Source organism: Eubalaena glacialis, chromosome 19 (genome assembly GCF_028564815.1).
Source record: "Eubalaena glacialis isolate mEubGla1 chromosome 19, mEubGla1.1.hap2.+ XY, whole genome shotgun sequence".
Classification (NCBI taxonomy): Eukaryota; Metazoa; Chordata; class Mammalia; order Artiodactyla; family Balaenidae; genus Eubalaena; species Eubalaena glacialis.
In genome coordinates, this window is record NC_083734.1 from 16,416,136 (window position 1) to 16,443,851 (window position 27,716).

At 37.0% G+C, this 27,716-nt stretch overlaps 1 protein-coding gene across 1 annotated transcript in view; it reads right to left on the minus strand.

Moving 5' to 3' along the window:
• TAOK1 (TAO kinase 1) overlaps positions 1–27,716 on the minus strand; it is a 147,345-nt gene that overhangs the window by 58,551 nt on the left and 61,078 nt on the right. The window contains exon 3 of the mRNA XM_061174806.1: positions 2,226–2,297. Coding sequence (XP_061030789.1) covers positions 2,226–2,297 — 72 coding nt within the window. The remainder of the gene's footprint in view (positions 1–2,225; positions 2,298–27,716) is intronic.

Consider the following 27,716-nt stretch of genomic DNA (forward strand, 5'->3'; position numbering starts at 1 on the left):
ACCATAAAGTTCATCTATTGTGTTTTTGGCTTATGTGTTCTACCAAACGTTAAGGTTTTGTTTGCTTTTTAAATTCAAACGAAGATTTAAACCCGTAAGTGCACACTTCCTAAAATAAAATGCTAGAGAACAATTAGTTATTATATGGGAAAGTTCACAGAAAAAAAAAAACAGTATGAAAACATTTCCCTACATATTTTACTAAGAGCATTCCTCAATGACACCTACCAGGAAATACAGATAAACCTTCAGCCATAAGCTACTCCATGACAACCTTAGACACTTAGGCCATGTCCTAAACATAGTTACTCTTAAGAAGCAACCAGCGAACTCTAAAAATACTGGTTACCGTGTCTACACCCAGAGACTCTAGAGGCTTAGCAGCTGTGGGGTGAGAATGAGGAATCTATTTTTTGTTCTTGTTTTAGTTTTTTCAACCTTTACCACTGACTTGGGCCATATTTCTAAAAGCAGGGAAACTGGCATAATAGGAAACTTTAAAAAATGTTTTGTACTAGAATGTAAGATCCATATATCACCGATGTTATTTCACAAGCCCTCAACAAAATACAGCAAAATATGTTCACAGTGTTTTATATAAAATGTGTAAGATATAAGATGCTAAACTCAGAAAATGTTTCATGGCCTTTAAATTTCAATTTTGAATGATATCTGAAACTTTCAAAACAAAACAAAACCCTGCATTTTTCAATGTAAAAAAATTTCATGAAAGACGTTAATATTAGCTGTGAAAAGATAATGCCCTAAATGAAACTTTTTGTTCTAGGTGTGACTAATCGAACAGACTCCAACACAGTACAAGTTTGCCTATGAAAGCTAGTTCTGAAGTTGTGCTACAGAATAGAATATAAATGAGAGTAATCCTGTAAGAAACTGAGTTTTTTAGGTATCAAAATGATGGAACAGTGATATAATCATAATAGTGTTATCATATTCATAGTATGATCATTACAAAAACAAGATTTATCATAAAATAAAGAGATTCCAAAAAAGTAGACAACCAAAATCTTTAAAAATTAAAGACTGATCCAGCAATTCCAACTCTGGGCATATACCTAAAGTACTGAGACTAAGGACTCAAAAAAATATTTGTGTAACCCATGTTTATAGCAGCATTATTCACAATAACCAAGAGACAGTAGGAACCTAAGCATCCACTGACAGATGAATGGATGGATAAATAAAATGTAGTGTTTTACACACACACACACACACACACACACAGAGGAATATTAGCCTTAAAAAGGATGGAAATTTTGACACATACCACAACATGGATGAACTCTGAGGACATTATGTAAAGTGAAATAAGGCAGTCACAAAAGGACAAATACTGCATGATTTCACTTACATGAGATAGTTAAAGTAGTCAAATTCATAGAGACAGAAAATAGAAGAGTGATATCCAGGGGCTGAGGGGAGGAGGGAGTGGGGAGTAATTGTTTAATGGGTAAAGAATTGCAGTTTTTCAAGATGAAAAGAGTTCTGGACATGAATGGTGGTGATGGATGCAAAACAATGTGAATGTCCTTAAAGCCACTGAAGTACATACTTGAAAATGGTTATGATGGTAAATTTGTTATGTGTATTTTACCACAATTAAAAATAATTACATTGAAAAATTAAAGACTGACAGATCCTAGTTTTTAAAAGTAGACTATATTTCATAAAATAAATTTATGCAATTAAACAAAATAAATATACTAAAAAAAACTACTCACAATATTAGTGAACTAAAGTATACTCAGTGTAGTATCAATAATTGTATTTTTAAAAATTTTTCAGACTAGATATATATTGTCTGCTGATTAAAGTTTGTTTAAATCAGCCCTTAATGTCGGAATCATTAAAAAAATTACATCCAATATAATTTACTGTTAAATGCATCTTATTCTAGTTTACTCTTTTAGAAACTGATGAGCCTTCTATGATAAAGATAAAGTAATATATTACACCACAGTTAAAAAATTAAAAGCAGGGGGACAGGTGGGCTTTTGGAATGCCAGTAATATGCTGTTTATGGCTCTAGGTACAAGTTAAACGGGTACACTCAGTTTGTGAAAGAAAATACACTGAGATATATTCTTAATATTCGTATACTTTTAGGTATGCTACACTTTTTTGAAAAAATTCCCAGCTACCCTCAATTAAAAACAGTATGTGTTTTTCTAACATGTCAAGAAGAATATAAATATTTCACCTACCTCAGTGGACTGCTTTCCACTATAAGACATTTTCTTGATAGCCACCACTTCATTGGTGCGCACATCTCGTGCCTAAAAAAACAAAGAAAGAACTATTGTAAAAATTAACAGATTAAATCTGGGCAATAATTTCTTTGAGAATAAAAGCATTTATGAGCTACCATGTCAAAAGGAACATCAAAACTGCCTTTAAAGAACATTAAAAACAAAAAAAACCCAATAACCATATAGTGAAACTTATCAAACCATCCAGGAACTGGTACTTTGGAAAGAAATCTAAAGCAGGGTTTATCTTTGAGAGATCTAGTTAAGAGGAAAAAACAGAAATTTGAATAGCACTGTAACAGAGAAACAAAACAAGACTAGTATATACAAGCCTATGCTAATCAATTTTGAAATCTCAATGAAATGGACAATTTTCTGGAAGGAATAAATTACTAAAACTGATCTAAAGAAGAAAATGTAAGTAAAACAAACAATGGTGGCAGACTGAAAAGAACACCAATGAATTGTCTTTAAAATACTCTTGAGTGGGGAATTCCCTGGCAGTCCAGTGGTGAGGACCCCGGCTTTCACTGCCGAGGGCACGGGTTCAATCCCTGGTCAGGGAACTAAGATTCCGCAAGCCGCAAAAAAACAAAACAAAACATAGGGACTTCCCCAGCGCTCCAGTGGCTCCGAGCTCCCAGTGCAGGGGGCCTGGGTTTGATCCTTGGTCAGGGAACTAGATCCCACATGCCGCAACTAAGAGTTCACATGCCGCAACTAAAGATCTTGCATGCCACAACTAAAGATCCCACATGCTGCAACAAAGATCCCACACACAGCAACAAAGATCTCACTTGCCACACGAAGACCCAATGCAGCCCAATAAACAAATATTAAACAAACAAATAAACAAATATAAAATACTCTTCAGTGGAAAATAGTTTTACCAGGTGAACTTTCCAGGATATAAGGGGGGAAAAAAAGGAAAGCTAGCCCATTAATTTGAAGAAGGCAGTATAACCCAATAACTAAAACCTCACAAACAGCACAAAATAGCAAGTTAGGTATCAATTTCACTTGTAAATATAGACAAGAAAACTCTAAATAAAAATTTTAAAATATTATAGAGCATTAAAATAATTTTTAATTTGGATAAAATACACTAATATATGTAATCTTTCATTTGGATAAAATTACAGAAATGCAAAATATTCTAATACTAGAAAAAAAATCTCATAATTTACCATAATTTTTAAAAGTTAAAGGGGGAACAAACAAACAAATAAATAAATATACACACACACACACACACACACATATATATATACTTATAAATGCTCAATAAATCCTGAAAATGCAGAAGTGCCCAACTCTAAATGTATTCAATTGCAAAGAAGGCCAAACTCTTAGGAAACACAAATTAAAAAGGTAATTCCTTAACATGATAAATCACCTCTACTGTAAACTACTGCTAATCAGGCTTAAGACTGCTAAAATGCTATCACAATTATTACTTAACACTGTTGAGGTAATTCTGAAAAAAGGTAATAAAAATGTAACAGAAACACGACAGTTAACTAGAAAAGCCAAACTTCCATGTGTTAAAAAAATGATTATATATTAAGAAGGCACATGAGACTAGCTGCAAAATATTTTAAATGGGTTCACTAAAAGTGTCAGAACCACCTCAAATCATCTGTTGGAAGAACTCATCTTCAATTCAGATTTTTAATGAGTTCCCAAAGATAAAATGTTCTAAATTAGATTATGGTGATGGCTGCAAAACTCTATATTTACTGACAACCATTGAAATGTAGGCATAAAATTGGTGAACTTATGGTATGTAATTTATACTTTAAAACTTGTTAAAAAAGACAGCACATATGTAAATTTTATCTCAATAGAGTGGCTTGGGGAAAAAAAAAAAAAGACAGTTAAGTGGGCCCTGGGAAACTTAATCACATTCCAATTTCAATTACCGGTGTACTGGTTAGGAAACTGGCACCACTTATTGTAATGGGTGAAGCGGATCTGTCCACAGACGTCCTGCTTGAATATAAATTTATTTTTCCAAAATTTTCTCTGCTTATCTATCTATGAACCTCTTTATTTTAATCATGTCTAAACAGATATACTGCGTTCTTTTATAAGAGCTGAGATATGATTTACATGCCATACAATTCACCCATTTTAATGTGTACAATTCAGTGGCATTTAGAACATTCACAGATATATGCAACCATCATTACAGTCAATTTTAGGACTTTCATCACCTCAAAAAGAAACTCCAAATTGTTCACTTAGAAATGGTCAAACAGTAAATTTTATGTGTATTTTACAATAAAATTCTTTTCTTCATTAAAAAAAAAAACCCATTCGGCCCTAAGCAACAACTAATCTACTTTTCCGTGTCTCTAGAGACTTGACCATACTGGACATTTCATATAAATGGAACTATGTAATATGTGGTCTTTTGTGACTGGCTTTTTTCAAGATTCATGACTAATGATTTAATCTTTTCATGTGCTCCTTAGCCATTTGTACATCTTTCTTTGAGAAATGTCAATTCAGATCCTTTGCCCATTTTTAAATTGGGTTGTCTTTTGATTGAGTTATAAGAGTTCTTTACATATTCTAGGCACAAGTCCCTTATCAGATATATGATTTACAAAATTTTTTCTCCTATTCTGTAGGTTGTCTTTTCACTACTTTGAAGCACAGAAGTTTTTATTTTTGATTAAGGTCAATTTATTTTTTTCTTTTATTGCTCATGCTTTTGGTGTCACATCTGAGAATGCTCTGCCAAAACTAAAGACATGCAGATTTACCCCTATGTTTTCTTCTAAGAGTTTTATAGTTTTAACTGTGACATTGAGGTTTTGATCCATTTTGAGTTAATTCTTCTATAGTATGAGGTAAGGACCTAATTTCACTGTTTTCCATTAAACAGCTACACTTTTAATTGGCCTAAGACAAAGCTTAATTTAAAAGTGGGTACACTAAATGCAATGAAGTATCCTGGATTAGATTCTAGAACAGAGAAGAAACAGTGGAAAAACTGGCAAAATTTAGTACACAGAATATAGTACATAGTTTAGTTACTAGTCTCCTATCAATGTTGATTTCTTAGTTTTGATAAATGTACCATGATTATGTAACATATTAACATTAGGGGAACTAGATGAAGAATATAGGGGAAAACACTGTACTAACTGTGAAATCTGCAAATCTATTATTTTAAAATACTAAATTAAACTAAAACGTGACTATTAAAATCCAAATGTACTAGTAATGATGATTAAAATTAAATGACCAAGTTAAAAGGAAATACGACTTTTGCTTATTCATGTTTTTAAAAAGCAAAAAGTAAAAATATTTAATGTTCACAAACATGTTTTTCCCTCCCTTCAGGAACACATATTGTGCTTACTTAGTCGCCTCTAATCTAGAACAATTCCATAACCCCTCTTTTGTCTTTCATGATACTGACATTTTTGAAGAATACACAGTGGTATTTTAGAGAATGTAACTAAATTTGTGCTTGTCTGACATTTCTTCAAGATTAGATTCTGATTATACACACCTGGCAAGAATACTATAAGAGTGATATTGTGTCCTTCCCAGGGTATCATATCTGGAGGTATACAATGTGTCCACTCCTCATTGGTGTTACCAATTTTCATCACCCACTAAAGGTGTTGTCTGTGTTTTTCCAATGTGTATAGTTAAAGTTACTGTTTCCTACCTTGTATCTAACAAGCAATCTGCGGAGAGATACTTTAAAACCATGTAAACATCCTGCTCATCAAAATTTTCCCTTAGATTTAGCAAACATTGAAGATAATAGCCCAAAACAATCTTCACTATGATGATTACAGAATGCTCATTTCCTCCCCCCACCTCTACCATTCCCTTCACATTTATCAGTCAGGCATTCTATTATAAGGAAAAGACCCCCCTTTTCATCCATCCATCCATCATCTATCATGGAAATTATGAAGTCCTATTTTATTAAATGGGTTATAATCCATTACTATCTTTATACTGATGTTCAAATTGTTCCAGATTTGGCCAGTGGGAGCCCCTCCAAGCTGGCTCCAATGTCTTTTTGACAGGCTCCATTTCTTTTTTTCTTTCTTTAAAGCACTTTTTAACTTTCTGGCACAAGGTCTTCTAAGGCTTATCATTTATGTTCCCTGCCCCCGCAACAAAATGAGACATTCCTCCAATAAGTTCTTGTTCCTTTTAGTTAGGAATTAAATTCAAGATCTGAGTGCTAAGTGTGCTCATTACTACTGGGTGTCATTACAAATAGAATCTTGCAGCAGATGGAGCTAGGAGATGCACACACACATATATGAGATATAATTATTTCATATTAACACTGTTAATTCCTATCCAATCAATCCCACAGGGTTCTTCCTTACCTTTCCCACTTCCATATTTCTTTCTATATTTTCACAGTTAGGATCCTGACCCCAAACAACATCAACATTATTCATTACTCAGTCCTTCTTCTTTATTTTTTTTGGCCACACCACGTGGCTTGCAGGATTTTAGTTCCCCGACCAGGGATTGAGCCCCAGCCACGGCAGTGAAAACACCCAGTCCTAACCACTGGACCACCAAGGAATTCCTGCTCAATCCTTTAACATATAGTTTCAGATCCGTCATACCCATACAAATATGAAACAAGTCTATTAAGAAGTGTTCAAGATTTGCCTACAGTTTCCCTCTCCCAACCAGACTGAGAGTATACAGTTAAAATACTATGTACAAAAGTTACTCATATTAGTTCTATTTTTCCCCTCAATGTAGTTATGTCTGAAATACAGTTGGGTTCATTGTTCCTGTTTGCCTTTGATGTCAGTGACAACCCTCCCCCCATACATATTAATTTTAATTTTTAAGTATATCAAGTATTTATTATCCAAAGAGGTATATTCAAACAAGAATCATTCCATCCTCTATCTCTTCATGTCCATTCCTACAACTATCACCATTTTATATGTTGAACTGTTGGTTGTATAATTTATCTAATTTCATCAAACTATATATTTAATATCTGTATATTTATTATATATGAATTAAACTAAATAAAATCAATTTAAAAAAATCCTACCAGCATATTGAATGGCTATTTTTCAGGGATTTTCTCAATGGGGTTCTTTTATTGAGCCCATTTCTAAGATTCTATGTATATTTTTCCTTTTTCTATATTTCTCTATATTAGTGTATTTGGAGAGGAAAGGTATAAGCATAAACTCAGACAAAACTGTAAAATAGAAAAAGGGTTGTTTCTAAAATATCTATATCCTGGGTCCCTCTTCTCTATTTTGTGTCCAATCCAGAAATTAAACAAACGTGAGCAACATGAAACACACACATACACATGTGTACACAAAATTCTACAAGTTATATACCTAAATGTTAACAGTAGCTGTACGTGGGTAGTGAAATTATAGATGGAGTTTTTATTATTTTTGTCTCCAATTTATAATTGGGGTATAAACCAAAAGCTCAAATTGTTAAGAATTTGAACCATATTTTCTCAAGAGAAATAATATTGTATTATTAATAAATTACTAAATTTATTAATTTATGAATAAATTGTAGTTTCATTCCTAAGGTGCCCATAAAAAAAGAATAAATCCATAATACTGCCAAAATATTAAACATCTGTATAACACTTGCTGTTTGAGGGGAAAAAGAACAATTTTTATACAAAGAAGAAATAAATGAGTGGCATTTTCCCCTATAGATTAAGAAAGGAATACTTAGAGATGTTTTATGACTTCAGAATAGTATATCACTGGCTCAATCTTAAAGTTACAGTTTTTAAAATAATACAACATATTCCTTTACCAATTTTATTTCCTGGAAATTTTAATTTCTAAAGTGTATATTATTTTTCTGAAGTAAAAAAAAAAAAAAGAGTCAACAGAAACTTACATCCTCCCCACTTTTTGGGAAAAAGTCCCTTTCGGGTTACTAGTGAGTTAAAAAAATTTTTTTTCTTTGAAATTATTTTAGATTTAGGGAAACGTTGCAAATATAGTACAGAGAGTTACCATATACCTTTCACCCAGCTTTTGTCTAATGTTAATATCTTGCATAATAAAATTATCAAAACTAAGAAATTAACACTGGTAAAATTATTAACTACTAACTAAACTATAGGCTTTATTTGAATTTCACCAATTTTTTCACTAATAACCTTTGTTTTTCTTTCTCTGCATTGGGTCTTCATTGCTGTGCACGGGCTTTCTCTAGTTGCGGCGAGTGGGGGCTACTCTTCATTGCGGTGCGCGGGCTTCTCATTGTGGTGGCTTCTCTTGTTGCGGAGCACGGGCTTCAGCAGTTGCGGCACGTGGGCTCAGTCGTTGCGGCACACGGGCTCTAGGGCGTGCAGGCTCAGTAGTTGTGGTGCATGGGCTTAGTTGCTCCACGGCATGTGGAATCTTCCCGGACCAGGGATTGAACCCGTGTACCCTGCACTGGCAGGCAGATTCTTAACCACTGCGTCACCAGGGAAGTCCACTAATAACCTTTCTCTATTCTGGGATCCTACATTGCAAAAATATTTGGTTATCATGTTGCCTTTCTTTCCTCCAAATTTGCAAAAGTTCTTAAATCTTTCCTTGTATTTCATGTCTTTGACACTTTTGAAGAGTACAGGTTATTTTGTATAATGTTCCTTAATTTGAGTTTACCTGATATTTCCTCATAATTATATTGTTTATGGATTTTTAAATGAGAATGCCACAGGAATGATGTGTCCTTCTTAGTGTCATGTCAGAAAGGAGATAAATGATGTCGACGTTTCTGGTGATACTAACCTTGATCACTTGGTTAAGACAGTCTCTGCCAGGTATATGCCTTGATTTTTCCATTTTAATTAATAAATATCTTTGGGGCTATACTTGAGATTATGCATATATCCTGTTTCATCTCAAACTTTAACCTACTAATTTTAGCATCTACTAATGGATCTTGGCTGCAACAATTATTTCCCTTAGTCCTTCTACATTTAATAAAAGGAATTTTTAATCTTTATAAATACGTGTATATCTGTGTGTGTGTGTGTGCATGAGAGAGAGAGAGAGAGAGAGAGTGAGTGAGGAGTTCCTACTGATACCTCCAATTCCAATCCAACACACAACAGGGTTATTTCTAGCCTTCCTCATTTCCTTACTCCTAACTTCTTTCTTGGACATTAAGAAAGCTGCTTCTCGAGATAAAGACGGCAGAAGAGAAGGACATGGAGCACACCTCCTGCCACAAATACATCAGAAATACATCTACATGTGGAAGAATTCTCACAGAATACCTACTGAACACTGGCAGAAGATCTAATACAACTAAAGCTGCAAGAAAGAGCACCACGTAACAGAGTAGAATGAAGGAAAAAAAAAAAAAAAAAGGAATCAGGATGGGACCTGTGCCCCTGTGAGGGAGCTATGAAAGAGGAAGGTTCCCTCAGTCTGGGAACCCCTTTCACTGGTTGGGAGATCAGCTGGGACAGATAAGGAGCTTCACAGGCTCAGAGGAGAGTGCAGCAACCAGACTGTGGGAGGCAGAACAGAGAGAAACCAGCACAGATGGTCCTGGCCACCTCGCTGCACTTCCCAGCCCGAGATGCACATCTGCTAGTGCGTGCAGGGGCTGAGTGCTGCAACTTGGGCTTCAGTGGACAGACCTGGGGAAAGGGCTGGGGTTGGCTGTGTGGAGACAGCCGGAAGGAGCTGGAGGGTGCTCTGGGCTGCAACCGGGGGTGTGCGCAGGATAGAGCCTGGGGCCACAACAGAAGCCACATAGTTAAACACACATGTAAAGGGAGGGGCGGGGCCCCATCATAGCAGCCTCATTCTCCACGAGCTCACCTGAGCTCACAGTCAATGTGGCTCCACCTCTACCACCTCTGTGCTGGTGGGCTGTCCACATGCGGAAGTGGGGCTGAAATCTGAGCCTACCCTCAGGGGCTGTGAGACTGGTGGATTTACATGGCTACTGGCAGCTTTGTAAGCTCTGTGCCTGCGGGACATCGCAGTGGATTACTGTTGCTTCCAAGGCTGGGGTGGTCCGGCGTTAGCAGCTACAGGCTTTGCGGGCACAGGCATGCAGAGGCAGGGCCAGGACCTGGGCTGATTCTGTAGCCCCCGTGGAATGTCCAGGTGCCTGACTTCAGTAGATCTGCCCTACTGGCTTTGTGAGCACAGAGCCTGAGGGATATCCAGGCTGACTGCCTGCATTCCCTTGACTGAGGCAGGGCCGAAGGTAGTGCCAACAACAGCGTACTTTGTGAGTGCACATAATGTGACAGGCAACACCACAGAGTGCACTTCCTGGTGGACAGCTCCTGTAGAGGAATACTCAGTGGCTCCTCTCCCAGCGGAGGTGCTCCAGTACCACCTACCTCACATCACAGCTCAGAAACCGATCTGGAGGCTTCTACTACAACAACTGGGGAGCAGACCTTACCCCCGAAAGGGCTGTGACAATTATAGAGCAAATAAGAGGCCCCACTCAACATCCAGTGCAGGATATCTGCTCACCACAACACCAATCACACCTCCTATCAAGAGGAAAAAAGCCACCACACACTGAAGAAAGACGTGGCAGGCATCCATATTAAAACAGTCCTTGCACCAAAAATATCAGACTCACACAGGCTACACAAGGATGTTCCCACATAAAAACAGCCCTTCAAGACCACAGTAGATAAGGGTTTCTCCTAAATGCACAGAGTCAGAGAAATATAAGTAAAATAAAGAAGCAGAGGAACCACTCCCAATTAAAAGAACAAGAAAAATCTCCTGAAAGAACAAGCAATAAAACAGACCTCTCAGGACTTCCCTGGTGGCACAATGGTTAAGAATCCGCCTGCCAATGCAGGGGACATGGGTTCGAGCCCTGGTCCAGGAAGATCCCACATGTCACAGAGCAACTAAGCCCGTGCACCACAACTACTGAGCCTGTGCTCTAGAGCCCTCAAGCCACAACTACTGAGCCTGTGTGCCACAACTACTGAAGCCCGCGCGTCTAGAGCCCGTGCTCCACAACGAGAAGGCACCGCAATGAGAAGCCCGCGCACTGCAACGAAGAGTAGCCCCCACTCGCCACAACTAGAGAAAGCCCGCGCACGGCAAAGAAGACCCAACACAGCCAAATAAGTAAGTAAATAAATAAAGTAATTAAATTAAAAAAAGAAAAAAGAAACAGACCTCTCCAGTCTATGAGATCCTGAGTTCAAAAAGGAAGTAATAAAAATACTGAAGGAATTAAGAAAGCTATTGATACAAATGCCAACCACTGTAACAAGGAATTAGAAACTATAAAGAGGAGCCAATTAAAATTAGAAAACTCATTTGCTGAGACAAAAGCTGAGCTAAAGGCAAAGAACAGCAATCAAAAGAATGAATAAGTGATCTAGAAGACAGAATAATGGAAATCATCCAATCACAACAGCAGACAGAAGACAAATGAAAAAAAAAAGAAAGCAATATATGAGACCTATGGGATAATACAATGTGAGCCAATCTACACATAATAGGGATCCCAGAAGGAGAAGAAAGAGAAATGGGGATCGAAAATGTACTTGAAGAAATTGTGACTGAAAACATCCCAAACCTAAAGTAAGAAACAGATATCCAGGTACGGGAAGCACAGAGGATCCAAAACAAGATGAACCCAAAAAGACCTACACCAAGACATATTATAATTAAAATGGCAAAATTTAAAGAAAGGATTCTAAAGGCAGCAAAAGAAAAACAAAGAGTTAGTTACAAGGGAACCCCCATATCTATCAGCTAATGTCTCTACAGAAATGCTACAGGCAAGAAATACTCAAAGCCCTGAAAGGGAAAAACCTGCAAACTAGGATACTCTACCCACCAAGATTATAATTTAGAATAGAAGGAGAAATCAATAATTTCTCAGACAAGCAAAAACTAAAAGAATACAGCAATACTAAACCTATCCTAAAAGAAAAATTGAAAGGTCTTCTCTAAATAGAAAAGAAGAATCTATAGGAAAGAGAAAATCATAATTGGAAAGTATTTCATTTGAATAAACCAAAACATAGATTAAAAAACAAAAAATAAAACCGTTTTGTAAAAGTGATGATAACTACAATGAACAGCAAAAGGATAAAAACGGTGTAAAAGAGGACATCAAAATCATTAAATGTGGGGGAGGGGAGGAAGAAAATGCAGATTTTTTTTTTTAAGAATGTGTTTTAGCCTATATGGCTACCACCTAAAGCAAGTAGATATAGTATTGGCTTAACATACTTGAAAAACAGGGTAAGCACAAATAAAAAACAAACAGTAGATTCACAAACACCAAAAAGAAGAGAACTCAAGCATGGTAGAAAAGAACACCATCAAACCACAAAAGGAAAAACAAAGAGAAAAAGAAACAAAGAAGAAATACAAAATCAACTGGAAAACAAGGTTTAAAATGACAATTAATATGTCTATCTATCAATAATTACCTTAAATATCAATGGATTAAATGCTCCAATCAAAAGACATAGGGCAGATTGGATAATAAAACAAGAGCCTACAATATGCTGCCTACAAGAGACCTACTTTAGAGCAAAGAACACACACAGATTGAACATGAGGGGATGGGGACTTCCCTGGCAGTCCCGTGGTTAAGACTCTGAGCTTCCTCTGCAGGGGGCATGGGTTCGAAACCTGGTCGGGGAACTAAGATCCAGCATGCTGTGTGGCCAAAAAAAACAACAAAATAACAACAACAGAATGAATACCAGTGTATCCACCACCAGCTTAAGAAATAAAGGCTAACTTTAAAAGAAAAAAAAATAGAAAGTGAGGGGATGGAAAAAGATATTTCATGCAAATGGAAATGATAAGAAAGCACGGATAGCAATACTCATATCAGACAAAACAGACTTTAAACAAAGGCCATAAAGATAAAGAAGGACACTATATAATGATAAAAATATCAATACAGGGAGAGTATATTACACCTTTTAACATATATGCACCCAATATAGGAGCACCTAAATACATAAAACAAATACAGACATAAAGGGAGAAACTGACTGGAATACAATAATAGCAGGAGACTTTAACACCCCACTGACATCAATGGACAGATCTCCCAGACAGAATCAATAAGGCAACAGAGATCCTGGATGACACAATAGAACAAACAGAATTAATAGATATTTTCAGGACATTACATCCAAAAAACCTCAGAATACATATTCTTTTCAAGTTCACATGGAACATTTTCTAGGATAGACTACACACAAGGACACAAAACAAGCCTCAACAAATTTAAGAGGACAGAAATTATTTCAAGCATCTATTCTGACCACAACAGAATGAAACTCGAAATCAGCCACAGAAAGAGAAATGTGAAGAAAACGATTACATGGAGACTAAGCAACATGCTACTAAAAAACAAAGGGTCAATGATGAAATCAAAGAGGAAATTAAAAAATAACTTGAGACAAATGACAATGAAAACACAACCATACAAAATCTATGGGATGCAGCAAAAGCAGTCCTAAGAGAAGTTCAAGGCGATACTGGCCTTCCTCAAAAAACAAGAAAAGTCTCAAATAAACAACCTAATCTACCACCTAAAAGAATTAGAAAAAGAAGAACAAACAACACCTAAAGAAGGAAGGAAATAATAAAGATCAGAGAGAAAATAAATAAAATAGAGATTTTAAAGTCTAGGAAAAAAAAAATCAATAAAACCAAAAGCTGTTTTTTTAAAAAAGGGTAATCAAAATCGACAAACTTCTGGCCAGGTTCACCAAGAAGAAAAGTGAGAGGACCCAAATAAACAAAATAAGAAATGAGAGAGGAGAAATAACAACAGATACCACAGAAATACAACAACAAAAAAAAAAGAGAGAATATTATGAGCAATTATATGCCAACAAATTGGACAACATGGAAGAAATGGACAAGTTTCTAGAAACATACAGCACACCAAAACTGAATCGAGAAGAAATAGATAATTTGAATAGACTGCTCACTAGAAGTGAAATAGAATCTGTAACATAAAAAAAAAAACTCCCTGCAAACAGAAGTCATGGACCAGATGTCTTCACTGGGGAATTCTACCAAACATACAAAGCAGAAGTTATACCAATCCTTCTCAAACTCTTCCAAAAGACTGATTAGGAGGGAACACTCTAATAGTCATTCTGTGAAGCCACCATCAACCTGATACCAAAACCAAAGACACTACCAAAAAAGAAAATTACAGGCCAACATCTTTGATGAATATAGATGCAAACATTCTCAACAAAATTTTAGCAAACCAAATTCGACAACACATAAAAAAGACCACACACTATGATCAAGTTGGATTCATCCCACGGTCACAAGAATGGTTCAACATCCATTTTTGGGAACTCGGTCTACCACAAAGACACTGGGGCTGACAAGCACCTTTTGGGAGTCTTCCCTCCAGCTTATTAGTGCCTAGGGCTTATCCACACACCAGCCAGGCAGCTCTACTCCTGGTTCCCCCACCGCCAGCCCACCAACAGACCAGCACCAGCCCTGGGACACCTCCAACAAGCAAGCCAGCACCAGTCCCGGGACTCCCTGGGCTGCACAGCCAGCTGTACCAAGATCCAGCTCCGGCCCACAAGCATCAGGCAGCTTCCACACAAGGCAAGGACTGGCAACCAACTGGGCTGGAAATCAGCCCCGCCTACCACTGCACCTATAGTAGTTGGCCCCAGCACTACAGAAGAGTCTGCTCAGCCAAAATAGGGGGCACCCCTAGATCATATAGCTCTGGTGACCAGAGGGGAGTGTACTGCTGAGCCCAATAGGATATCTTCTACATAAAGCACTCCTCCAAGATTGGGAAACATAACCAACCTACCTAATACATACAAATAAACACAGTGAATTAGGCAAAATGAGGCAACAAAGGAATATGGTCCACATGAAGCAACAAGATAAAACCCTAGAAGAACTAAGTGAAATGGAAGTAGGCAATTTACCCAATAAAGAGTTCAAGGTAATGATCTTAAAGATGCTCAGCACTTGGGAGAAAAATGGATGAACACAGTGAAAAGTTTAACAAAGAGTTAGAAAACATAAAGAAGAACCTAGCTGAAGAATACAATAACTGAAATAAAAAATAGACTAAAAGGAATCAACAGTAGATTAGATGATACAGAGGAATGGATCAGCAAACTGGAATACAGAGTAGTGGAAATCACCAAAGCTAAACAGAAAAAAAGAATTTAAAAAAAGGCGTGGGGACAGTTTAAGAGACCTCTGGGGTAACAGCAAGCTTACTAACATTTGTATTATAGGGGTCCCAGAAGGAAAAGAGAGAGAGAAAGGGACAGAGAACATATATGAAGACATAATAGCTGAAAACCTCCCTAACCTGGAGAACAGACGCAGGTCCAGGAAGCAGAGAGTGTCCCAAAGAAAATAAACACAAAGCGGTCCACACCAAGACACATTCTAATTAAAATGGTAAAAATTAAAGGTAAACAGAGAATCTTAAAAGCAGCAAGGGAAAAGCAACTAGCTATGTATAAGCAAACTCCGTACAAGCAAACTCCTACCAGACTGTCAGCTGACTTTTCAGCAGAAATTTTGCAGGGCAGAACGGAGTGGCACCATATATTTAAAGTAATAAAAGGAAAGAACCTACAAATAAGAATACTCTATCCAGCAAGAATATAATTCAGATTTGAAAGAGAGACAAAGCGTTTTAGAGACAAGCAAAACCTAAGAGTTGAGCACCATTAAACTGGCTTTACAAGAAATGTTATGGGGACTTTTCTAAGTGGAAAAGGCCACAACTATAAATAGAAAAATTATGAATGTAAAAATCTCATTGGTAAAGGCAAACATACAGTAAAGCTAGATCAGTTACTTATAAAAGCTAGTAGGAAGGTTAAAAAACAAAGGTAGTAAAATCATCTATATCCTCAATAAGTAATTAAGGGATACAAAAAAGAAAAGGATATAAAATATGGTATCAAAAACACTGAGTGTGGGGAGGAGGGGAATACAAATGCAGGGTTGTTAGAATGCATTCAAACTTAAGAGATCATCAATTTAAAATAATCATTCAGGGGACTTCCCTGGTGGTGCAGTGGTCAAGAATCTACCTGCCAATGCAGGGGACATGGGTTCGATCCCTGGTTCAGGAAGATCCCACATGCCACAGAGCAACTAAGCCTGTGCGCCCCAACTGCTAAGCCCACATGCCGTACAGCCTGCGCACTGCAACTACTGAGCCCACGTGCTGCAACTACTGAAGCCCGCACGCCTAGAGCCCGTGCTCTGCAACAAGAGAAGCCACCGCAATGAGAAGCCCACGCACCACAATGAAGAGTAGTCCCCGCTCGCTGAAACTAGAGAGAAAGCCCGCATGCAGCAATGAAGATGCAACGCAGCCAAAAAATAATAATAATAAATAAGATAAAATAATCATTCATATATAAATATTATTATTATATTATTATCAAGCATCTTTCCCAACCACAACAGTATCAGACTAGAAATCAATTACAGGAAAAAAACTGCAAAAACACAAACACATGGAAGCTAAACTATATGATAGTAAACACTAAGTAATCAGTGGGTTACTGAAAAAATAAAAAAATACCTGGAGACGAATGAAAATGGAAATACAATGAACCAAAAGCTATGGGACATAACAAAAGCAGTTCTAAGAGGGAAGTTTATAGCAATACAAGCCCACCTCGAGAAACAGGAAAAATCTCAAATAAACAACCTATCCTTAAATGTAAAGGAACTAGAAAAAGAAGAACAAACAAAATTCAAAGTTAGTAGAAAGAAAAAATTATAAAGATCAGAGCAGAAATAAATAAAGGCTAAAAATACAACATAAAAGATCAATGAAAATAAGAGGTGGTTCTTCAAAAAGATAAACAAAATTGATAAACTTTTAGCCAGATTCATTAAGAAAAAAAGAGAGGGCCCAAATAAATAAAATCAGAAATGAAAGAGAAGTTACAACTGACATCACAGACTACAAATGTATTACAAATGAGATTACTATGAACAATTACACACCAATAAAATGGACAACCTAGAAGAAATAAATAAATTCCTAGAAACATACAATCTCCCAAGAATGAATCAGGAAGAAATAGAAAATAGGAAGAGACCAATTACCAGTAATGAACTGTATCAGTAATCAAAAAACTCCCAAGAAACAAAGTCCAGGACCAGATGGCTTCACAGGTGAATTCAACCAAACATTTAAAGAAGAGTTAACACCTATCCTTCTCAAACTATTCCAAAAAGCTGAAGAGGAAGAAATGCTTCTGAACTTATTCTACAAGGCCAGCAAGATTTACAAAAATCAACATCCATTTATGATAAAAACTCTCAACAAAGTGGGTATAGAGGGAATATACCTTAACATATTAAAGGGCATATATGACAAACCTGAAGCCAACATTATACACAATGGTGAAAAGCTGAAAGCCTTTCTTCTAAGATCAGGAACAAGACAAGGATGACTACTCTTGTAACTTTTATTCAACATAGTACTGAAAGTCCTAGCTAGAGCAATTAGGAAGGAAAAGGAAATAAAAGGCATCCAAATTGGAAAGGAGGAAGCAAAATTATCACTTTTTGCAGATGGCCTGATACTATATATAAAAAAATCCTAAGGATGCCACCAAAAAGCTATTAGAACTCAACAGTGAATTCAGTAAAGTTGCAGGATACAAAATTAATGTACAGAAGTCTCTTGAGTTTCTATACAAATAACAACTATCAAAAAAGGAAAGAAATTAAGAAAACAATCCCATTTACAATTACATCCAAAAACAAATACCTAGGAATAATTCTAACCAAGGAGGTAAAAGACTTGTTCTCTGAAAACTATAAGACACTGATAAAAGAAATTGAAGATTACACAAACAAATGGAAGGATGTATTTACTCATGGATTGGAGAAATTCATATTGTTAAAATGCCCATAGTCTCAGGGCAACCTACAGATTCAATGCAATCCCTATCAAAATACCAATGGCATTTTTCACAGAACTAGAACAAATTATTCTAAAATTTGTAAGGAAACATAAAACCCCAAATAGCTAAAACAATACTAAGAAAGAAGAACAAAGCTGATGGTATCATGCTCCCTGATTTCAAACTATACCACAATGCTACAGTTACCAAAACACTATGATACTGGCACAAGACAGACACATAGATCAATGAGAGAGAACAGAGAGCCCAGAACTAACCCACATTTATATGGTTAATTAATCCATGACAAAGGAAGCAAGAACACACAATGGGGAAAAGACAGCCTCTTCAATAAATGGTGTTGGGAAAACTAGAAAGCTACATGCAGAAGAATCAAATTGGACTACTCTCTCACACCATTTACAAAAATAAACTCAAAATGGATTAAAACTCCTAGAAGAAAACATAGGTAGTACACTCTTTGAAATCAGTCTTAGGAATATTTTTTCAGATATGTCTTCTCAGGCAAGGGAAACAAAGCAAAAAATAAACAAATGGGACTACATGAAACTAAAAAGCTTTGCACAGGGAAGGAAACTGTCAACAAAATGAAAAGGCAGCCTACTGAATGGGAGAAGATATTTGCAGATAATATATGTGATAAGGGGTTAATATTCAAATTATACAAAGAAATCATACAACTCAACATCAAAACAAACAACCCAATTAAAAAATGGGTAGAGGGCCTGAATAGAAATTTTCCCAAAGAAGTCATAAAGGTGGCCAACAGATACATCAGGGAAATGCAAATCAAAAGCACAGTAAGATATCACCTCACACCTGTCAGAATGGCTATTAAACAGACAACAAATAACAAGTGTTGATGAGGATGTAGAGAAAAGGGAACCCTCGTGCACTATTGCTGGGGATGTACACTGGTGCAGCCACTATGGAAAACAGTATGGAGCTTCCTCAAAAATTAAAAATAGAACTACTAGACAATACAGCAATTCCACTTCTGTGTATTTTTCCGCAGAAAACAAAAACACTAATTTGAAAAGATTATACGCACCCCCATGCTCACTGCAGCTTTATTTACAATAGCCAAGATATGGAAGCAACCTAAGTGTCCAATGGATAAAGAAGACATGCTGCATATATACATACACACATATATATAATGGTGTGTGTCTGTGTGTGTGTATATAAATAAAATGGAGTATTACTAAGCCATTAAAAAGGAGTGAAATCTTGCCATTTGTGAAACCATGGATGGACCCAGGGGATATTATGCTAAGTAAAATAAATCAGACAGAGAAAGACAAATATATGATTTCACTTACATGTGGAATCTAAAAACAAAACAAACAAACAAAATGGAAACAGACTCATAGATACAGGGAAGGTACAGGTGGTTTGCCAGAGGGGATGGGGGTGAGGGGATGAGTGAAACAGGTGAGGGAGATTAAGAGGTACAAACTTTCAGTTAGAAACTAAGTGAGTCATAGGGATGAAATGTACAGCATGAGGAATACAGGCAATGATACTGTAATAACTTTGTATGGTGACAGATGGTAACTAGATTTATCATGGTAACCATTTTGTAACATACAGAAATATCAAATCACTATGTTGTGCACTTGGAACTAACATAGTACTGTAGGTCCATTATAATTCAAAAAATAAAAAAATTAAAATACTATTTAGAACAGAATTAAATGAGCTATGAGTAATTAAATAAGAGCACAATACTACATGTTATCTCTTCTCACCATCTGAAAGTAAAAAAATAAAGGTAAAATTGGCTACAGGCCTAAGGACAAACTTCACGCTGTAAAGAGCAAAAAAAGACAATATATACAACCAATCATTTTGTTACAGACCAGGAAACTGTGAATATCCATTTGGGAGCTATTTTAATGAATTAATAAGAATGTTCTGAAACCACCATATCAATTAATTATATGTAAACTGTCTTTCTATAATTCTTTTTTTAAAAATAAATTTATTTATTTATTTTTGGCTGCACTGGGTCTTCGTTGCTGCACGCGGGCTTTTCTCTAGTTGTGGCAAGCAGGGGTTACTCTTCGTTGTGGTGCACAGGCTTATTGCTGTGGCTTCCCTTGTTGTGGAGCACAGGCTCTAGGCGCACGGGCTTCAGTAGTTGTGGCTCACGGGTTCTAGAGCACAGGCTCAGTAGTTGTGGCGCACGGGCTTAGTTGCTCCACGGCATGTGGGATCGTCCCGGACCAGGTCTCGAACCCGTGTCTCCTGCATTGGCAGGCAGATTCTTAACCACTGCGCCACCAAGGAAGCCCTTCTTTTTTATATTTATATCTTTTTTCTTAAAACATTAAACAATTTGCTGTACCACTGAAAATATAAAACTTGCCAAGCCCCTAAAAGAATACAGATTAATAAAATCTTACACTAGGAAATAAGAGGTAAATATTACATCTCAGTTTTTAAAATAAAGAAAAAAACTTTTACAAAGTAAATAAATGACTTCACTGGGATCATACATGGTCTGCCACATTTGTTTGGAAGCTTGGTTCCAAAGCCAGTGTTCTATGGCCCATCTACAGACATCATGTTGGTTCTATGTAAGGTACTGGAAACTAAAAGAGAACGTTTATCTTCCTGGCAATCTAGAGATAGTGGTCCTTATGGATATCTGACTCTTTGGTTTGGTTTCAAACCCTTATTATGATGCCAGTCCTTGATTAGCTTGTCTGAAGACAGCCAGAATACCTGGCTCAATTGAAGTATTCTTAAATTTAAGGTGACCCCTACTGTCAATTAATGAAAATTCAGACCTATATTTTAAGAACTATTTTTAGTTACCTAAAAAAATTTGATGAGACGGTCCTTCCTGTATATACTCTATAGAAAGACACTGCACATTTAGCCCTGTCATGAGGCTGGGGTGAGAGAGCACATAAAATCAGAAGCACACTTTTAAGCGTGCACACTCACATATGCAACACACACATACACACACTGCCACATGGGTTTATCTAATACTACAAAATATGAAGGTTAGTGACCTAGAAATAGAATGACAGCAAAATTAGTCAATTGTGAGCTACAGTCAAACTATGCTCCTCTATATGGTACATGTTTCCCAGACATCAAGACAATTAACAGAAAACACCTGCTCTGAGCAGTTGCCCCTGACTCCTCTAAGCTTCCATGCAATGGTTCCTCAAGTGGTCCTAACCAGAACCTAGGTTTCTTTTCTTTATATACATATATATATACATTTTTTGGGGGGGCTGCGCCATGTCTTAGTTGCAGCATGTGGGATCTTTTAGTTGCGGCATGCACACTTCTTAGCTGCAGCACGCATGTGGGATCTAGTTCCCCGACCAGGGATCAAACCCGGGCCCCCTGCGTTGGGAGCGTGGAGATCAAGATATTAAACATTTTAGGCCTTGTGGGCCAAATACATTTCTTCTTTTTCTGTTGCATACTCTTCCTTTTGTTTTTCCAAATGTAAAAATCATTCTTAGTTTGAAAGCTAAATGAAAATAGTTCACAGGCTGGACCATGAGCTATAGCATGGCACCTACTATAGATAAATCCTTGGTTAACATTTTGCCACATTTGCTTTGAAACTCTTTATCTAAAAATATATACTGTTATCATTACGTTATCATTCTTTTATTATTGAATAGGACTTGAGATAAATTCCTACCCTTGGTTCCAAAGAACTTCATGTATCTCCTGAGAACAAGAACATTCTCTTGAAAAACAACAGATCAAATTTAGGAAATTTAGCATTGATATAATACTATTATACAGTGCATATATAGTCCATATTCAAATTTCACCAATTATCTCAATGTCCTTTATAGGAATTTTTTCCCAATCCAGGATCACCCATTGTGTTTAACCACCAGGTCTCTCCTAAGCCAGCTCCTGATATCTAGCTTAGACCAATTAGCTTTTGTTGCCCCTCCTATACTTAACTCTGGGACTATGAGACTTTCTCTCCCAACCACAGCTCTCTGAAATAATCCAGCCTGGGTAGGACAAACCCAGAAATACTGCACAAGGAGGTCCAAGCACTAGAGAATCTCTCCCTGCCCACCACTACCCCATCCCCAGTAAATAATTCTCTTCCGTGAGTGAGGCACCACAGTGTCCACCCTCTTATCTTGTCAGAAAACAAGTTCTTTTGATTCCATCAATTTAAGCTTTAAATTCACTGCCACTATCTAGTTTGAGCTCTCAGCATTTCTTTCCAATTATAAAATCTTCATAATCAGCCTCCCTTATCTGATCTTTGACACTTGCCAATCTCTCTTCTACACTGCTACAAAAATAAACTTTCTATGTCATAAATGGAAATATTTCTGTTGCACTTCAGTGTTCCCTCAAGACTTCAGAATAAAGCCTACATTTTTTAGTATTTAGTGGAGGAGGCTCCCTTCAGGAGCCCTTGCTTGTCTTTCCTTTTTACCTTTCTCTGATCCCATCCTTAGTTCTCATTACAACCTTAATTCAAAACACACCCACTTCAGTTCTGGATTTTGGATAATGCAATTTTATAGTTTTATTTAAAATTTTAAAATCATTGATAATTTGCTAATATGTGATTTAATTCAGTCCCTTTAACGAAAGGAAAAGGACAATAACATTCCTCACTGGATAGATCATATGGGCAGGTCTGAAGAAGACAGAAAACCTACTGAAATTCTCTACTTTTCAGTATCAATGAAAGACCAATTGCTCCAAAAACACATATCTTGGGCTTCCCTGGTGGCACAGTGGTTAAGAATCCTCCTGCCAATGCAGGGGACATGGGTTTGAGCCCTGGTCTGGGAAGATCCCACATGCCGTGGAGCAACTAAGCCCATGCACCACAACTACTGAGCCTGCACTCTAGAGACCACAAGCCACAACTACTGAGCCCACACGTCACAACTACGGAAGCCCGCACACCTAGAGCCTGTGCTCCACAACAAGAGAAGCCACTGCAATGAGAAGCCCACGCATCGCAACGAAGAGTAGCTCCCGCTCACCACAACTAGAGAAAGCCCGTGCGCAGCAACGAAGACCCAATGCAGCCAAAAATAAATAAATAAGTAAATAAATAAATAAATAAAAATTAAAAAACCAAAAACACATATCTTTAGAGTAGGATATATGAAAAGTCTACGCAAGTACAAATAATATCAAACATAAATCAAGGGAAATTTCACCACTAATTTTTGCCATGTTTCTGTTAGACTGTCCCAAAAGCCCAAACAAGAATCAAAGCAGTCAGTGTATGTAAAACAATTGTATGAAACTACTGGAGAGCAACAAACGTAGGCAAAGCTTTAGAGACTAGAAGCCTTGAGAGGAGAACAGTATCCAATGTGAGCAATAAATTTACTCCAGCTTCATCCCTGAACTTGTGGTATAACAGGAAAACAAGAGTCCAAGGAGGAAGCCAGGCTGAGGAGAGAGGCCAGAGATAGGAGCTTCCAAAGCACCTGGAACTTAAAAAGCACAATCGTGGTTTAAGAAGATGTGGTATATACATGATGGAATACTACTCAGCCACAAAAAAGAGTGAAATATTGCCATTTGCAGCAGCATGAATGATGTAGAAAATAGCATACAAAGTCAAGTCAGACAGAAAAAGATAAATATTATATGATATCACTTATATGTGCAATCTAAAAAATAATACAAATAAATCTACATACAAAACAGAAACAAACTCACAGACATAGAAAACAAACTTCTGGTTACCAAAAGGGAAAGCGAGGGGGGAAGGGATAAATTAGGAGTGTGGGATTAATACATACCAACTACTATACCTAAAATAGATACAGTTGTTTTACATACACTGACTGCTTTGATTCTTGTTTGGGCTTTTGGGATTTACTGTATAGCACAGGGAACTATATTCAATATCTTACAATAACTTGTAATGAAAAATAATCTGAAATATATATAACTGAATCACTCTGCTATACACCTGAAACTAACATAATATTGTAAATTAACAATATTTCAGTTTTTTTAAAGGTTAATATATTGGAAAAAAAGGCATAATCACAGAAGAGGGAGCTGAAAAGAAGCAGCTCGAAAATCTGCGAATTCTCCTCAAGTAAACAGTCAACTACTAAGTATATACTGCCTAAGACTCCCAGAAACCCAAAAGAAAACAGCAGTTGGAAGACTAAAGAGATAAGCAGAGCTTTCAGAAGACAAAAAGTGCTGGAGAGAAGCTGCAGCGAGTGGGGGCTACTCTTCGTTGCAGAGTGCAGGCTTCTCATTGCAGTGGCTTCTCTTGTGGAGCACGGGCTCTAGGCGTGTGGGCTTCAGTAATTGTGGCTCGCGGGCTCTAGAACACAGGCTCAGTAGTTGTGGTGCACCGGCTTAGTTGCTCTGCGGCATGTGGGCTCTTCCCAGCCCAGGGCTCGAACCCATGTCCCCTGCATTGGCAGGCGGATTCTTAACCACTGCGCCACCAGGGAAGCCCTGCTTGAGCTTTGATAAACACCCTAGACAGTCAGTTGGGATTCTAGAAGAGCCATGGTTTAAGAGTAAGGGCAAAGGCCTAGTAATAAGGGCAAAACTGACATCAACTAGCCCTAATAAAGCCTAAAACCAAGCCTCAAGGTGATTCAACACTATACTATCAGCTTACCAAAAGAAACCACAACTGTCTTTGAAGAAAAATAGAACCATCCAAAACATCTACAAATTCTCCTCTAAAAAGAAGAGTAATCAATCACCAATTGTAAGGCATGCTAAAAAGTGGACCAAATACTGAAAAGCAAAAACTGGAAATATAAATAGGCCCAATGGGGACTCAAATACTGGAGTTACTGACAGTCTTGAAAAAAAAAGGGGGGGGGGTACTTCCCTGTTGGTCCAGTGGCTAAGGCTCCAAGCTCCCAATACAGGGGGCCTAGGTTTGATCCCTGGTCAGGGAACTAGATCCCACAGGCTGCAACTAAGAATTTGCATGCCACAACTAAAGATCCCGCATGCCGCAACTAAAGATTCCGCATGCCACAACTAAAAGATCCTGCACACCACAACTAAAAGATCTCGCATGCTGCAACTAAAAAAATAAATAAATAAAGATCCCTCATGCCTCAATGAAGATCCCACACACTGCAACTAAGACCCAGAGCAGCCAAATAAATAAATAAATAAATAAAATATTTTTTTAAAAAAAAGGGAATCAAATGGACATTTTAGAAGCAAAATATATGAGAAAAACTTCACAAAACACAGGAGAAAGAGTTGAAATACTGTACAGTTTTTACATTGTTTGAGAAGTGGTAAAAGTGCTCATTTAAGTTAACTATAGTAAGTCAAGAATATATAGTATAATCTCTAGGGTAACAATTAAAATAATAATAAAGGACTGTATAACCAAAAGATTGTGAGAAAAAATATATTAATCATATCTTCTAAGTTGCTGTAATCTGATGCTTTGACAGCTAGGGCCTTGCTAACAGGAAGAGACTACACTCCCAGAGCTAGCTAATTCCTAGAGAGAAAAAACAAGCACTTCTTTCATATACAAACCACAAATCCAGAGCCTGTATCTCCAATGACTTCACACTATGGGCCCCTACACCATAGTCTAATCACCACAGGGCCGAGAACCAGACAACTAGGGACAGCCCCTCTACCCACGGCCTGCTGAAATTAAACTAGTTAATCCAAAACTTGCTTACCCTGCTTCACTTGTTTATTCCCACAGAAACCACAATAAAGGCTCTTGCCCATGCTTTTTCCCTTGCTTTCTCACTTATACCAGTGCTTCCCCAAGTGGCCCTCTCTGGCATGGCATGCCCTCTTCTCTTGGAATCTGTGAGTATAATAAACTATCTTTTCTTTTTTTTTTAAAGACTTATTATTTTATTTATTTTTGGCTACATCGGGTCTTAGTTGTGCAGCACTCAGGCTTCCCTCTAGTTGTGGTGCGCAGGCTTAGTTGCCCCATGGCATGTGGGATCTTAGTTCCCTGACTAGGGATCGAACCCGTGTCCCCTGCATTGAAAGGGGGATTCTTTACCACTGGACCATCAGGGAAATCCCTAAACTATCTTTTCAATGGCAGTTGTTACCTGATCTTTGGTCTTTCCATACCTCAATTAAAACCTATATTTTAAAACAAAAAAACAATAAACACTTGATTAATTCAAAAGATAGCAAGAATGAGGAATAAATAAAGAACAGATAGGACAAACAAAAATCAAATAGGAAAACAGACTTATGCCCAACTACGTTAGTAATAGCATCAAATATAGATGGGCAAAACACTCCAATTAAAACAAAGATGAGACAGAGAAAAAGCTCCTTGACATTGGTCTTGGCAGCAATTTTCTGGATATGACACCCAAAGCACAAACAACAAAAGCAAAATTAAATAAGTGGGACTGCATCAAATTAAAAAGCTTCTGCACAGCAAAAGAAACAATCAACAAAATGGAAAGGTAATCTATGGAATGGGAGAAAATATCTGCAAATCATGTATCTGATAAGGGGTTAATATCCAAAATATATACATAACTCATAAAACTCAATAGCAAAAAACAAACAAAAAAAACCAACCTAATTAAAATATAGGCAGAGGACCTGAATAGACATTTTTTCAAAGAAGACGTATGTCAACAGGTACATGAAAATATCACTAATCATTAGGGAAATGCAAATCAAAACCACAATGATATGTCACCTTACACCTGTCAGAATGGCTATTATGAAAAAGACAAGTGATAACAAGTGTTGGCAAGAGTGTGCAGTGGCCATAAGCTGGTATGGCCACTATGGAAAACAGTATGGAGGCTCCTCAAAAAATTAAAAATAGAACTACCATATGATCCAGTAATCCTACTTCTGGATATATACCCAAATGAATGGGAATTGCAATTTGAAGAGATATCTGCACCTCCATGTTCATTACAGCATTATTCACAATAGTCAAGACATGGAAACAACCATATCTTGAAGTGTCCATCAAAGGAGGAATGGATTAAGAAGATGCAGTGTGTGCCCATACAAACAACAGAATATTATTCAGCCATGAAAAAGAAGAAAATTCTGCTGTTCGCAACAACCTGGATGAAACGTGAGGGCATCATGCTATGTGAAATAAGTAAGACAGAGAAAGACAAATACTGTTTATTATCACTTATATGTGGAATCTAAAAAAGCTGAACTCAGAGAAACAGAGAATAGAGTGATGGTTACCAGGGGTTGGGGGTAGGGAAGATAATGGTCAAAGGGTACAAGTTATAAGATTAACAAATTCTGGGACTCTAATGTACAACATGGGGATTACAACTAATAATACTTTATTATATACATGAAAGCTGCTAAAAGAGTAGATCATAAATGTTCTCACTACAAAAAGGAAATGGTAATTATGTGACGGGATGGAGGTGTTAGCTAATGATATAGTAGTAATCATTTTGCAATATATAAATGTATCAAATCAACACGCTGTACACCTTAAACTTACACAATGTTATATGTCAATTATATCACAATAAAAGTGGAAAAAA